The sequence below is a fragment of the Biomphalaria glabrata genome, chromosome 13 (genome assembly GCF_947242115.1).
Source record: "Biomphalaria glabrata chromosome 13, xgBioGlab47.1, whole genome shotgun sequence".
Classification (NCBI taxonomy): Eukaryota; Metazoa; Mollusca; class Gastropoda; family Planorbidae; genus Biomphalaria; species Biomphalaria glabrata.
Window position 1 is genome coordinate 10502612 of NC_074723.1, and position 14956 is coordinate 10517567.

A 14956-nucleotide genomic window follows, 5' to 3' on the forward strand; every position below is an offset into this window, starting at 1 on the left:
AGAGACCTGGATAACCTCTGTCATCACTAAGAAAACATCAATACCTGCCGTAGGAAAATTCTTATGACCCCAGGCCAGAAACGATCACTAATGAGGATATTTGCCAAAGAACAAAACAGCCCATTAAAGAAAATATCCTTCAGAGACGCTGGTGATGACCTTTGCAAGCCTGCATCCAACATCACAAGACAAGCTTTGGAACCCCTAAAGAACAAGAAGAGAGGACTACCCAGAAAAAAAAATGGCGCAGAGATTTGGAAGCAGATGCCACAGACGGGATTGCAGGCAGATGTGAGATATTGATAGTATGCTATGTTAGTAATTAAATTATTAATTCCTTTGTAAGAAGCTTTAGTTTTCTGTGTGTTTTATTAGACTGTCTGCTCTTGCAGTGAAAAATAAAGTCAAATCTTATCTACTTCCGCCTTGAGGGTAATCGGCATTTTCAATGCATAGATCAACAAACACAGCATTGCCTCCTGCGAGTACCCAGAAAAAAATATATTGCACTCATGTTTAAAGAGCTTTCTTTTCTGGGACTGGATTTGAGCATTTTAATTATAAAAGGGAAAAACCCAAACATAGAAAAAATAATATTTCATACACGGGACTGGTTTTAGAGTAGATCTAATCAATGCGTTCAATAGGCTACTGGATAGACAACAACATATGACTTCAATACTCTGACAGACACGTGAGATTTAGGACACCTCAAAAACATAATGTAAGAAGACTTATCGATCATAAACTAATACCGGTACCAGTGTATTCAACCATGGGGCTATAATAAACAGTAAATATATTATTAAGATATTATTAAGATAAGATTATTGTATTAGTTCATAATCCTTATGACAATCTGAATTTCGCTATATTATTTATATTTATTGTTTGGAATAATAATTTAAAAAAATCATCCATAAGTAATCAATCCATAATTGACTTCTTTTTAAAGGAACGTCTTTAATATTTAAGATAACCATAACAAGCAACACACACATGTCGTTCAAAGTATCTACTTTTTTATCTGATGCATTCATAATAATAATAATAATCTTTATTGTCCGTAAGGAAATTTGGCTTACAATTTGTGCATTACAGCAAACGAAACATTGTAACTATAAAAAACAAAACAAAATGTACATTCACACCAGACCCACCCATAACATAACATAACAAAACAAATAAGATACTTTATCAGAAAAGAGATCTAAAGAGAACATTACTTATAATCTCTTAGCAGCTGAGTTGATGAGCTAATCCTGATTTAGCTCGAGTTGAGTGATTTATTGAGTGATTTAATGACATCAGACGTGGAAATATGTGCAGGTCACTATTGGGTTTGCGTAGCCATGTGAAACGTCACAGATGAAGATATCATCGTGTCATCTCATTTGTCCCTTGACTATCGTTGTAGAGTTGCTGTGACAGTTTGTTGTAGGGGTGCTGTGACAGTTTGTTGTAGGGGTGCTGTGACAGTTCGTTGTAGGGGTGCTGTGACAGTTCGTTGTAGGGGTGCTGTGACAGTTCGCGTTACCAAGCCCTCCACTCTTTCCGGTCACCAGCTGTTCTTAGCACTATACCAATAGAGAGGCCGGTCCATTATTTCCCAATGTCCAGCCAGCATCCTTTGAACGACCGTGTTGTTATGCCCCCTCCTCTGTACCTTGAAGGATAAGTTTTGAAAGTTATTCATGTCATGACCGAACCCAACTATCCCAAAAAGTCAGAATAAGAAGTCTTTCTTCATTATGAGATCCCCGCCCTCCATACAAATAATAATAGTTAGATAAACGACATCTAACTAACGTAGTAGCAGTTTATTATTAATCAGGAAGCAAGCAGCGGGCATTTTAAAAGTGAATTTTATGGTGGAAGTTCCTTCCTCTTTTTGGTATGTATGGCTGAGGGGTACATACTAATGGCAAGTGAGCGGTCTCAAGCTCGAGTCTGGTTGTAGATTACGAATATTTCATTGAAGATTAGAATGGAGTTGTGTCTCTTGAGCTGCCTAAAGGTAGAACCTATTCTGAAAATGTTCACGATATATTTTTAAAGAAGATTATCTCCTCTTTATTTACACTTCAATGTATAGGAACCGGCTTACATACTACAATAACATACAAAGAAGAGAATGCGCTATGGAAAAATGTGGAGAAGATATTAGGAAATTTGAGGAAATATAAAAATAAAATAAACAAACTTAACAATGGACGCCATATTAAAGGATCTCTGCAGTCAATTAAATAATAAAATTAGTTTGTACTACAAACGAAATATCTAGATACAAATTTAATTTAAAAGGTTCCCAAAAATTGTCGCAAACCTTTTAAAGTACGTAGATGGTCAACACTGCCTATAAAGTATACAACGGATATACAAAAAAGATAACTATTTATATTGATCCGGCATGGTAAAAAATCTACACTAAGTTTTGATCGAATCATCTAAATTTTGTTCCAATATGGGCGCTAGATAGCAACAAAAATGTTTTAATAAAACACTGGGTTTTTCTTGTTTTTTTATTTTCTTTTTGTGGTACAGGACAATATCTGGACAATGTTTCGGCTAGATGGACATCATGGATGAATGACTTTAGCTTAGTATCCAGACGTCAGACACACACCACACAATGGACGAGTCTGTGAGAGAGAATTATGGTAAATATTGTCAGAACAAGAGTTTCATGTGCCGAAAGAAATTTTTTTTAGAGAATGTAAACATTACGTGGTCATTGTTGAGTGTCAAAGTTCAGGGGTCACTATTCTGCGATTAATATTTATAGATCATCATTGCTGAGATTTATTTATTCCACAATAATATTAGGCCTATACCCATATCAGTCTAGTTATTATTTTATTTGTAGAAGTGATTATTATTTTATGTGCGTTAGTTCATCGCTGGATCACTTGTTACAAAGCTTATATCAACTCACTATGTCTCTTTGTCTGTTTGGTAAAAGTTTGTACACGTTATTTCACCGGCACCAAATCTCCCATCTAGGTGAAATTTTGCACAATTATTTTTTTTTACCCGAGAATACAAGAATCAATTTAAAAAAAATAACGAATTAGTTAATTAGCTATTGGTAATTTATTATTTTGTTTGGTATCTCGAGCAAGGGAAAGAAATTGTACTTGACTGAAGTTGTGGTAAAAGCTAAATTAGTCCCTTAAAAAGTAAATAAACAATAGATAACATATAATCTTCTATTTTCATACGCACCTCACTAGCGGAGTGTCACAATTTCGGATTGAGTAATGAGTTCGAATTCAGGTCGTTCCCCCCTTTTTTATGTGTTTAAAAAACGATTCAGACAGCTATTCCTTTCTTTCTCTTAAACTAGTCTAGACAAGTGATGGGAGATATTGAGAAAGCTAAATGCATGAAATAGCGCTAAACAAAAACTATCGGTAAAGATTGTTCTTATCGCACAGATTTATTGCTGTTGGTCTAGATCTATTACAAACTTAATTGCTGGCCTGATCCAGACTAATTGATACAAGAGCAAACATTTTGTTTTTGTTTTAAATTATTTTTACTGCTTTTCTTGTTTTATTGAATTGAGTTTGAAAGCAGTAAACTCAAGGAAAATATATTCTACACCGTGTGTCTTCAGTGTGTTTCAATTAAGAGCACCTTTAAGCTGGCGTACGTCGCTTAATTTGAGAGTCAAAACTACTCTCTAAAACAAGTTGAGACAATAAATCTTGATTTGAGTTTAAGGTTTACTCAGGTTTTAAAAAAAAAATCTTTTCTATTGTTCACATAAAATTATGTTTTGAACTCGATTTCACCAGAACAATGTGCAAAATGTTTGACTACGACGGTCATCTGGGCCACCCAGACAATCAACAGATATTACTCATTTCTTCACTTGATGGTCTTAGTAGGAGTACTCATGGCATTCAGGTAGCACAGCAGAGTCATATCTGGAGGTCTGGATTCCATTGTCTCTTAGAGGACATTGTTTTCTTATCTATCGTTTAAAATACATACGTTTCTTTACAAAAAAAAGATGAGTATGTCCTACGCGTGTCCCTAGGCCAATCTAGTCATACATGTTAATCAATGACTTAAACTCTGCCAAGTCGTTGGTTTTCATGGCTGATTCAGGCAACCCATTCCATATCACCTGAGAAGAAGGAGTAGAAGTCCTGCGCTTTTAGTACTTCACTAATAATAAATTAGCCATAATGTTAAATTTATGATTTTTCAGTGATCATTACTAGACTACAAGCTCATGTGGAATGATAGCACCGGTCAACAATACCAGAAAATTGAATCAGAAACATATTTTTGATTTGCTTATATTACTAGAGCAGCACAATTAACAGTTGGTGACAAAGATAAATGCACATTTCTTATTCCATATGCTAGGACGATTTCTTTTAAGTGCAACCTCTTCCCTAAATCAGCCAGGAAAACCTAATGGCTCGGTAGAGTTTTTAATTTGCCTACATGACATATGGACACACGTTGGACGTAATCTTCTTCTTTGAAGGAGTCTCTGTAATTTATAACATAAGATAGGAAGTGTAGTTGCATTCAAATTGTTTCAGTAATTCCCACATCACTAACATGTATGTATTCTGGTGTCTAGTTTCCCCTTTCATCTTTGTACAGTATAATTGGTGGCTACGTGTTCCAACAGATTGAAGCTACCCATGAAAAGACCAACGCGGAGGCTATACTCACCAAACGTGGAACAGTACGTACACTTTCTTTCATAAACTCATGAAGTCTTTTGTTTTGTTTTATTTGTATATGTTTGAATACACTACTGACCTCTGTCGTGTTAGTAGATCATATTCTATGTTTACGATTAAAGGGACTGTCGTTCGGTAGTCCCGGGATCATTCCTGCTCTCTGCCATCCCCCGTCGTTCCGCGGGAGGTTTGTACTAGGAAGTAGGTTACCTTCAACTTTGAAAGAACTTTCGAAACTTGTAAAATATTTTACTAGGATTTGCAATTAGAAAGAAGGCAAAGAACCAGATAGAAAGGAGGAGACAGAGAAAAGCAAAGACAGGGAGAAATTAAACAATGGACAAAGAGAGAGAGAGAGAGAAAATGAGAGATAGAACAGAAAAAAGAGAGAGAGCAAGATGCTTTTGAATATATATTGAGTTAGCAGACTTTTTCATTAACAATAAATGCATTAAGCTGGTTGGGAGATTTACAGTAATACCCTACTCCCGTAAACATATTACAAAGATAATGATACCTGCTTCAAGCAGAAATTTCGCACAACTACTCAATCCAGCTAACAGAGCAAAAATGAATCCAAAAATAAATAAACCAATTAGTTAATAACTATTGATAATTAATTATTTGTTTGGTATCTCGAACAAGGGAAACAAACTATACCTTACTGAAGTGGTGGTATAAGCTGAATTATTCCCCTTTATCGACCGCGGCTATAATGTAAGTTTCAAACAGTGACGACACTACACGAATCAATCCAAATATCAACCAATTAATTAATAAAGTAATACTAAATAAACCATGCCATTTTCAGATAAATGGCAGTAATTAGCAGTTCTTTACCTTAGATTGGCTTTGTTTTAAACAGCTAATCTTTTTTCTTTAGCTTTTTCTTTAGCTTTTTCAGCCCTAATCTATATCATAAGTTCTCTAGCTGCAGAATCCAGTTTTGAAGTAAGATCTTGTAACTGGTCTGCATTTTCTGGACGAAGTCTAAAGCATCTGCAAACCTGAGATTGGAAATAGGCCATCCGTTGGAAACATTACTGGGTGTAAATCCTTATAGAGTTCCCATCATAATATGCTCCACAAATAAATTGAAAAAAGAGCTGAGAAAAGAATGCATCACTTATTTGATTGTTCAGACTTACATGGGGTGCGGTGGTTGAGTGATTAAGAGCTTGATTTCCGAACCTGGGGTCCTGGGTTCGAATGTCGGTGAAGACTTTGAATTTGAATTTCGGGATTTTTAGGACGCTCCTGAGTCCACTCAACTTTAATGGGTATCTGACTTAAGTTGGGAAAAGTAAATGTACTTGATCGTTGTGCTGGTCACATGACATCCTGCCCGTTAACCGTTGGCCAAAGAAACAACGGATAACCTTAACACCATCTGCCATATAGATCGCAAGGTCTGAAAGGGGAACATTACTTTTACTGAACTTTTGGCATTGTAAAAAAAAGGTTTTGATGTACTGCTGAAATCTTCTGACCACTTGCCATCATGCTCGGCCATCAGATTTCATTCATCTGCAAATGAGATATTCATCCTAAAAAAAAGTTCTTCTTAATTATTCAGGTGTTGGACTCCGCCACCAACAAGAAAGATGGATCCTCACAGGACAAAGGGAGTGAGCTCACAATTCTGCAGTACGAAGGCAACTTTATTAAAGCCATTCAGAACGGGGTTGTCCTCGTCAATGGAGAGGCTCAGACTCTGTGGTCATTCGGGGGGTCAGTGTACTTTTGCATGACCACTTACACACTTCTAGGTGAGTGAGGGAAAAAAAGATTATCATTTTAGATAGCTAAGAAGTTGTTCCTTTTTTTTTATTTGCACGCTTCTCTAACCAAGACAACGTATGGAGACTGAGCTATATAAAGTGGTATACCCAGCTTGTCGTATTTAGCTAAAAAGAGTAGAACTAGGGAGAATTAATTGCTAAGCTGAAGAATTTGATAAGCTTAATTACTCTATATGTACTGGTTAACAGAAGGACTTGTTTAGCTTTAGGTAGTAGAGAGAATCGATAAGCTGCTCACATTGAAGAGTTGATAGTAAAAAAACTAAATGAGCTTTGAAAATAGAAAGACTTGATAAGCTGCTGACATAAGAAAGAATGATAAGCTGTGGATAGTAGAAAAAAAAATCCGTGAACAGCAGAAAAACATACTGAGCTTGAAAAGTAAAAAGACTCTTTCTCTCCTAATTGACAATGCCAACATTGAATTGACTCTCATTAAACTAAATTGGTTTTTGGATTTATAAACCTTAATTTGTGTTGTGTAAAATGAGCAAGCATTCTTCTATAATTCAATACCAAATATAACATTTTATGATAACAAACAAAAACAGTTATTGAAGCTTTACTCATAACAGGATAGTGAAATGCAAATGAGCAAAGCAAATGATACTATCGGAATAAGAAAAATAATTACGGAGAGAAAGAGTTAAAGAACAGTGGATAGTTGAAAAACCTAGTTAGCTGTTGATGAACTGTGGATAGTAAATAGATTTCAGAAGATGTTAGCAGTAGAGGACATGTAAAAAAATAAATTAACGGCACCTGTGTAATTGATTTAGTTCTGAAATGTATAAAACACCAATATCTGGGCAGGGTGGCTCAGAACAGGACCTATACTGTGTTCAAACACTTAAATACACTGAGTGATTGGCTAACAACTATATTTCTTCATCTTAAAATCTGGTCTTGTGTTTGCCCAATATTGCAAAGTTTGTTGATAGTTGAACTGGCATATCAAACATCTAAAACTTCTAAAGTAGACGAATTGAGAGAACTCAAACTCTATTAGGTTATGAGAAAAGATTCTCATCCGAGGATAGAGATTAAAATGTATCCGTTTGTAGCTATCTAATTCCATGACGTATTAGCAGACAGATCATTCGGCTTAATCCTAGACTACCAAGGAAAGATAGAACGATGCTTAATATCATAGGTTAGGAAAGAAAGAGAGAAAGATCAATGTGTATAATCTGATCCTTCGAATCTGTATTATCTCATCCTATGAAGGAAAGATAAGCTGATTGATTGATAGTTTTGTTTACATTAGACAGGCATATATATATATATATATATATATATATATATATATATATATATATATATATATATATATATATATATACTTTTTAAAAAATCTTTGAGCGTTGAACGAGAGTTGATTTTTCCCCATTAGGTTATGGTAACCTGGCACCAAAGAGTAATCTTGGTCGCGTCATTGCCATCGTGTACAGTGGTTTCTGCATTCCAATAGCTGCCCTGATTATTGGCGACATTGGTGAGATCATCCTCCAGATGCTCGAATTTACCTGGAGAATTATTGCAAGGTAACTGCTTTCACCAGTTTGTTAAGCTGCATCATGTTTGCTACACCTTCGATTAAATCCAGTAGGGTATAGGAGCCGAAGGCGCTATGTTCCCATTGGTCGTTGGAAGGCTTTTATCCAACGAACAGGCTTGGACCGAGTGCTCTTTACCCACCTGTGTTTTCAACACCAGGGCTTTTCAAACTATTTTTGGAACAACTACTCAGAGCCGGTCTTAGATAATTGGAAGCCCTAGGTGAAGTGAATTTAGTGTCCCTCAAATGAAATTGACAAATACAAAAATGAACAGCGAAAAAAAAATTACGCAATTTATTTCAAACCTTGTCAGGCTGGTGTACTCTAACAAAAACTTTGGGCACAAGTTTCGCTAGTTCTTCTATACAAAAATATTTTTTTGAGTCCTGTTCGAAGCCCCTACCATTCGGAGACATTAGGCGGCTGCCTAATTTTCCGATGCCTAAGGCCGGCCCTGAAGTACCACTGGGTGAAGAAGTACAACGTCAATGAATCTATAATTTTCTCAAGTTTTCTTTAAAATGAAACGTCAATAATGATTATGTAGGCTTACTAATAATTTAAAGACTTTAAAGAAATAGAAACAAATTATTTAGTAAAGAACTGTTTTGAACAAACATGTATGTGTATAAGTGTAAAATGATTGAAAAGTCATTTATACGGCGTCATAATATTGATTACGAGAAGTTGAATACGCTAATTTTGTTTATTGAAGATTTCCATACATGGCTCTTAGGAATTTGGATAAAATATTGTAAACACTTCCGACTTTCCATTTGTCTCACACTAAAAGAAAAAAAAAAGGCTCCGGGGCGCTAATCAAAAAGATAAAAAATGACTTGTGCTTCCATTTCTACATTGCTCACATATCCACCTTAGATAAGCCTACATGAAAAAGTGTAAATATAGGAAAAATCGAGAAATCGATTCGTGGAAAATAAGGGCGCACATGGGTACCACTAGATATGGCTTGAAGTATCACAAGTTGTACGCGTAACACAATTTGAGAAGCACTGTTCTAGACCATAATCCCGTGGTTCACAACGCGTAAAGAAATTTTAAAAAAAAGTACAGGCTTCAGTTTATTACTTATACTAAGTGGCTGTCGAAAGATGACACAAAGTCACTGAAACGTGTAGACTTTACAGACTTTTGATTAGAGACATTCTATTTATGGATGGTGAAAGCTTTAACGTAGCTTTTGAGAACAATTAGCAAATTTAAAATAAACCAGATTACTGGCGATACGTCATTTGGAAGACATTTTTTTAGACTTAGATCCTCCAGCACAGTCCGGCGTATTGGACGGCTAGCTGTCTCCACAGAAATCTATCCCTGTTGGTGTTTGCATCTCTTTTCAAATGGTATCATCTGCTTTGAGATCTTCCATGAAAGAGCGAGGCCGTATTGTACGGAGCCGTGTCTTTTGCGTTCTCCATGACATGGAATTCCTCTGCAAATATCGAAGGGATTAAATGTGGCTTAGCAGACATGGCCAAAACAGATTTAAGAACGACGGATGTAAAGGTGTCTAATCTGAGTCTGTAGAATTTGTACTGATCAAAACCCTTTGTTTCAGACCAAACCCTTTGTTTCAGACAAAACTCTTTGTTTCAGACTAAACTCTTTGTTTCAGACTAAACTCTTTGTTTCAGACAAAACTCTTTGTTTCAGACTAAACTCTTTGTTTCAGACTAAACCCTTTGTTTCAGACCAAACCCTTTGTTTCAGACAAAACTCTTTGTTTCAGACTAAACTCTTTGTTTCAGACTAAACTCTTTGTTTCAGACCAAACCCTTTGTTTCAGACAAAACGTTTTTGTTTCAGACTAAACTCTTTGTTTCAGACCAAACCCTTTGTTTCAGACTAAACTCTTTGTTTCAGACTAAACTCTTTGTTTCAGACAAAACCCTTTGTTTCAGACTAAACTCTTTGTTTCAGACAAAACTCTTTGTTTCAGACAAAACCCTTTGTTTCAGACCAAACCCTTTGTTTCAGACTAAACTCTTTGTTTCAGACTAAACTCTTTGTTTCAGATGGAACACAAGACGATTAGAAAAAAAAGAGAAAGACACAACTGGCAACAACGTTTACCACCAAAAGACGAAATCAAAATGGTCGAAAGCCCGCAGGAAAAATGTTCGCATATCTGGCCAACTCCTCCGAGAAAATAAGATTGTGAAAAATAAATTGCCAAAGATCGACCCAATCGAACCGAACTTACAGTCCAATTGTCGGGAGTTTTGTCCGGTGAACAGTGTCAGCTTTCTGGAGAAAAGTATCGCGAATACTTCAAAAAGAAGTAGTTCTGAACATTCAATGGAAAGTATCGATGAACATTCAGTGAAGCGTATCTCTGAACATTCAGTAAAGCGTATCGCTGAACATTCAGTGAAGCGTATCGCTGAACATTCAGTGAAGCGTATCTCTGAACATTCTCCACAGAGGACCTCATCAGAGATGGAGAAAAACTCCAAGACAAATAGAAAGCATTGCAGCAATGTGCCAGTTCTAATTAGCCTAGCGGTCTACGCCTTCAGAAAAACAGACATTTGGATAAATAATGTTTTCAGCCTGTTGCGAACAAACTGCGTGAGTTGTCCCGTCCTCAACATTAGCCAGCCCAGTCACGTGTCTTTACCAGGCCATCATTTATGGAAGAAGGCAGACGAGATATCATGTCCTCGTGACACTGTAGCGATACTGCCGCCAGGGTCATTTATACCGCGGTGTACTGATAAGGACTCAATGCTCCGTATCGCATGCCCTAAGGCTAAACTAATTAGCGAAAATCGCACTTCAAATAAACATGAAAGTCTACATAAGTGGCTAACTAGTAGAGACCTAATTCCGAAAACGTCACAACATGTTAGCTCGGAAAACTGGACGTATGTAATAAAGCAATCTAAAGACGGTCAAGAAAACAGCATCAACCCTAAGACGATTGGACCTGGCATTGTCTTAGATGAGAATCCGCACGAAAGTAAATTATTAGATAGTAACAATAAAACATATCTGCAAAGTGTTCTCCACAAATGCACGGTGCATCGCTTGCAGCATAAACACACCAGCCAAAGGGAGGAAAATAATGCTCCAAACGTCAATGAAAATCTCATTTCCAATACTAACATAGCAAAATTGCCGTCAGTCCGAGAGTATTTAAGAAGTCAGTGGTCTCGTTACTGGCTCGCATCTCCTTTGAGGTGGTTTTTCGTCATGAAGGTTATCAAAGATCGTCTTTTTGCTTCTCGAAAACATAAACAGGACAAATGTCTTTCTAAAAATAGACAGGCGGAGACCGACAAAAATAATTGCGCCGATCTTTGGGAAGACCCCGCAATGGTCGATTATGCCATGTTCGGCTTAGATGACATGTCCAAAAAAGCCTTGATAGAAACTGCGGATCTTCCACAATCTACAGTGCCTATTCTAATGACCACCGTCATGGGCTTCGTATACATTGGCGGCGGGTCAATTGCGTTGAGTGTGATGTCAGACCAGCTCAGTTTCTTTGACTGCTTCTGGTTCATGTTCATCTCAACCCTGACTGTCGGCTACGGCGACGTGGTTCCCGCCGACCAAGAGTTAATGATCTTCTTTCTCCTCTACATCTTCATATGCCTGAGCTTGATGTCGAACGTGATTAACGAGATCTCGCAGTTCTTCAACGCCAACGTAGCCAAACTCAGAGACATCGGCCACGACGCGGTGGGAATCATCAAGGCGAGGAAGGAGATAGAGATCAAGAGAGCGAAGTCGAGTCACGCCAGGAGACACTGGAAGATTGTCAGAGACCGTGTCAAAAGGGGCAAAATCCCAAAGCGTTTGATAAAAGAGTCCAGAATGTACAAGTCATTGCTACTAGCCCAAGAGCGCGAGCACATGAGATGGGCTTTTAAGATCTACTTTAAGCACCTTTGTGATCTTCAAATGCAGGCAAAGCAACAAGAGGAGATTAAACCTCCTGAAGAACAGCCTCAAGAACCTGTTTCCAAGCCCGAAGGTGAATCCGAAGCAGAAGAGACATCTCCAGAAGAGGAATCTTCTTCAACAGAAGAGGAATCCGTTTCATCTGATGAAGAAGAGCCCCCCCCCACCTCGACATTAGTTGACATGCCTTCGGATTTAGAGCAGCCGTCTGCAGAAGAACAAGAAGAACCTTTATTAATCACCACACAACATGAAGAGGATGAAGAAGCCCTAAAGAAACTCACTCGCTGGCAAAGGTTTAAGCGCTTTGTGAAGCGACAATATCACAAGAGCAAGAATTTCACAAAGAAGGTTTACCTCAAGATAAAGAATTCCAAACTGTTCCGGAGGAAGAAGAAGGAAGTCCCTGAAGAAGAAGAAGAAGAGAAACCCCAAAAGAAGAAAACATTCTATTTTACATAAATGTCTACAACTAAACCCCAACGCGGAACTAGAGTTACATATTAGAATCACGCCTTATTTGGCTTAAATTGCTAGAAAATGTTTTGTAATGTGACTTTTATACATATTGACATAATTTATTAAATAATCTACTGACAGCATATAAATAACTAAAGGACTTCACCGGTTTTTTTTAAATTACTTTTGTTTAATGTAACTTTCACTCTATAAGCATGCACTCTGGTCCATACTCCTTTGTTCATACATCACACTAGTTTCATTTTTATATCCGATACTAATTTAATGGATTATCATATTCAAAACAAAATCATAGCCCCTCCAAATTTGTTCCTTTAACTTTTTGGCCCGCCCCTCAAAATGTTATCTTACCACTAGTTTGCGTAAACTTTCACGAGGTGTCTTTGAGCAATCAGCAATAGATATACAAAGTGAAAGTGGATTATATAAACAAATCTATTATGAGCCTCAATGTCATAAAGCAAAGGTTCTCGGCGAACCCTTTTTTACAATTACCCACAAGGCGTCGGCCCCCAACAGTAAAAGTATTTTCGTTTATAACCATAAAGTAACTGCTCATGTTATACGATCGTAATGATGGTGTATATATTCTTCTACGCATTTATGCATCCTGGGCCTATGTAGCAATTATTTCGGCTTCATAGATCTGTGCATCATAAGCCTATGTAGCCATTATTTCGACTTCATATATCTGTGCATTATAAGCCTATGTAGCAATTATTTCGACTTCATATATCTGTGCATCCTGGGCCTCTGTGGCATTTTACGTCTCGTGAGACGATCTTTTCCCTTTGCAACTTCTTGTGTGACTAAAGAGGCCAATCCTTGATACACAGCTGCGATCACAGGTTGGGCATATAAAATCACCAGGCGCCACTGCATTTTCACCCTTCTTTCTGCTTCTGTTGTGTATGACATCTGCAATCTGTGACCCTTCCTTTATGCTCTCTCTCCATGTGGATCTGTCCAGTGCCACCTCTTCCCAGTTGCCAGTGTCGATTTTGAAGAGCTTCATGTCGCGTTTGCATACATCCGTATAACGTAAAAGTGGGCGACCAGCGGCTCTCCTGCCTTCAATTAGCTCGCCATACAGGATGTCCTGTGGAAGTCGACCTACTGGCATTCTACGAACGTGGCCAAGCCAGCCAAGGCGTCTGCTGCTGATAACAGAGCGGATGTCCTGGCATCCTGCTCTATGTAGCACTTCCTCATTTGTTATCTTATCTTGCCACCTTATTTTAAAGATCCGCCTTAGGCATCGGAGGTGGAAGACATTCAGCTTTTTTTCCTGCCATGAGTAGGTTGACCATGTTTCACTCCCGTACAGCAAGGTGCTCAACACACAGGTCCGGTAGACTAGGGCTTTAGTACTGCTAGTCAGCAATATGTTGTCCCAGACTCTTTTCTGCAACCGTGACATGGTGGCCATTGCCTTGGCTATCCTGTTGTTTATGTCTTTATCCAGTAGAGTGTTGTTGGATATGATGGAGCCAAGGTAACAAAAGTGATCAACAATTTCTAGTGGTTGGCCATTAATGCTTACTTGAGGTGCAGTGTTTGTGTTTTGGACAAGTATCTTAGTCTTGCTTTGACTGATGTTTAAGCCGAACTTCTGGCAAGCAGCAGATAGTTTGTCAACCATGGACTGTAGCTGAATATCAGAATCAGCCACAATAGCTGCATCATCAGCATACAGGAGTTCCCTGACGAGTAGCTTCCTAACCTTGGTTTTTGCCCGCAGCCTTGATACATTAAATAGTTTTCCAGAGGATCTTGTATGGAGAAACACACCTTCGTTTATGTCGCTGTACGCATAATGCAGTAGACAGGAGAAGAATATGCCAAACAGAGTAGGTGCGAGCACACATCCCTGCTTGACACCACTGCAAACCTCAAAAGGTGCTGATTGGGCTCCATTGAATTTGACAGTACATTTAGTTTCCTCGTGAAAACATTCAATTAACTTCAGTAGTTTGGGAGGGCAACCTATTTTCCTCAGGAGTTTGAAAAGGCCACTTCTGCTGACCATGTCAAAAGCTTTAGTCAGATCGACAAAAACAATGTAAAGGGGTCTGTCTCTCTCTCTAAATTTCTCCTGCAGTAGTCGTAGAGAAGATATCATGTCTATAGTGGACCTACCACTCCTGAATCCACACTGAGACTCTGGGTAGACTCTAGAAGCTATCACTTGCAGCCTGGATAGTGCCACTCTAGCAAAGATCTTGCCCACTATACTGAGGAGAGAGATACCCCTATAGTTGTTGCAATCACTCCGATCCCCTTTGTTCTTGTATATTGTGACTATAGTTGCGTCACGCATGTCCTGTGGGACATGACCTGTTTCCCAACAGCGGCAGAGGAGAATATAGAGTTCAGGGAGCAGGAGTGATTCGTTGACTTTCACTACTTCCACTGGGATACCATCACTCCCAGGAGATTTTCTATTTTTTAAGCAGTTAATTGCTTTTTTGAGGTC

At 38.0% G+C, this 14956-nt stretch overlaps 1 protein-coding gene across 5 annotated transcripts; it reads left to right on the forward strand.

The window, feature by feature from the left end:
• The first annotated feature begins 620 nt into the window (after positions 1-620).
• On the forward strand, positions 621-12622 carry LOC106073773 (uncharacterized). 5 transcript variants are annotated; one of them, XM_056009125.1, is made up of 7 exons: positions 621-724; positions 2545-2660; positions 3801-3912; positions 4627-4711; positions 6286-6478; positions 7905-8055; positions 10107-12622. In XM_056009125.1, the coding sequence occupies exons 2-7, from the start codon at positions 2633-2635 to the stop codon at positions 12460-12462; spliced, it is 2925 nt and encodes a 974-aa protein (XP_055865100.1). In that variant the 5' UTR covers positions 621-724; positions 2545-2632; the 3' UTR covers positions 12463-12622. The 5 variants fall into 5 exon arrangements, with proteins under 5 accessions (XP_055865100.1, XP_055865101.1, XP_055865102.1 ...); XM_056009126.1 differs by having other exon boundaries at positions 636-793; XM_056009127.1 differs by having other exon boundaries at positions 640-724; positions 2573-2660.
• The last annotated feature ends 2334 nt before the right edge of the window (positions 12623-14956 follow it).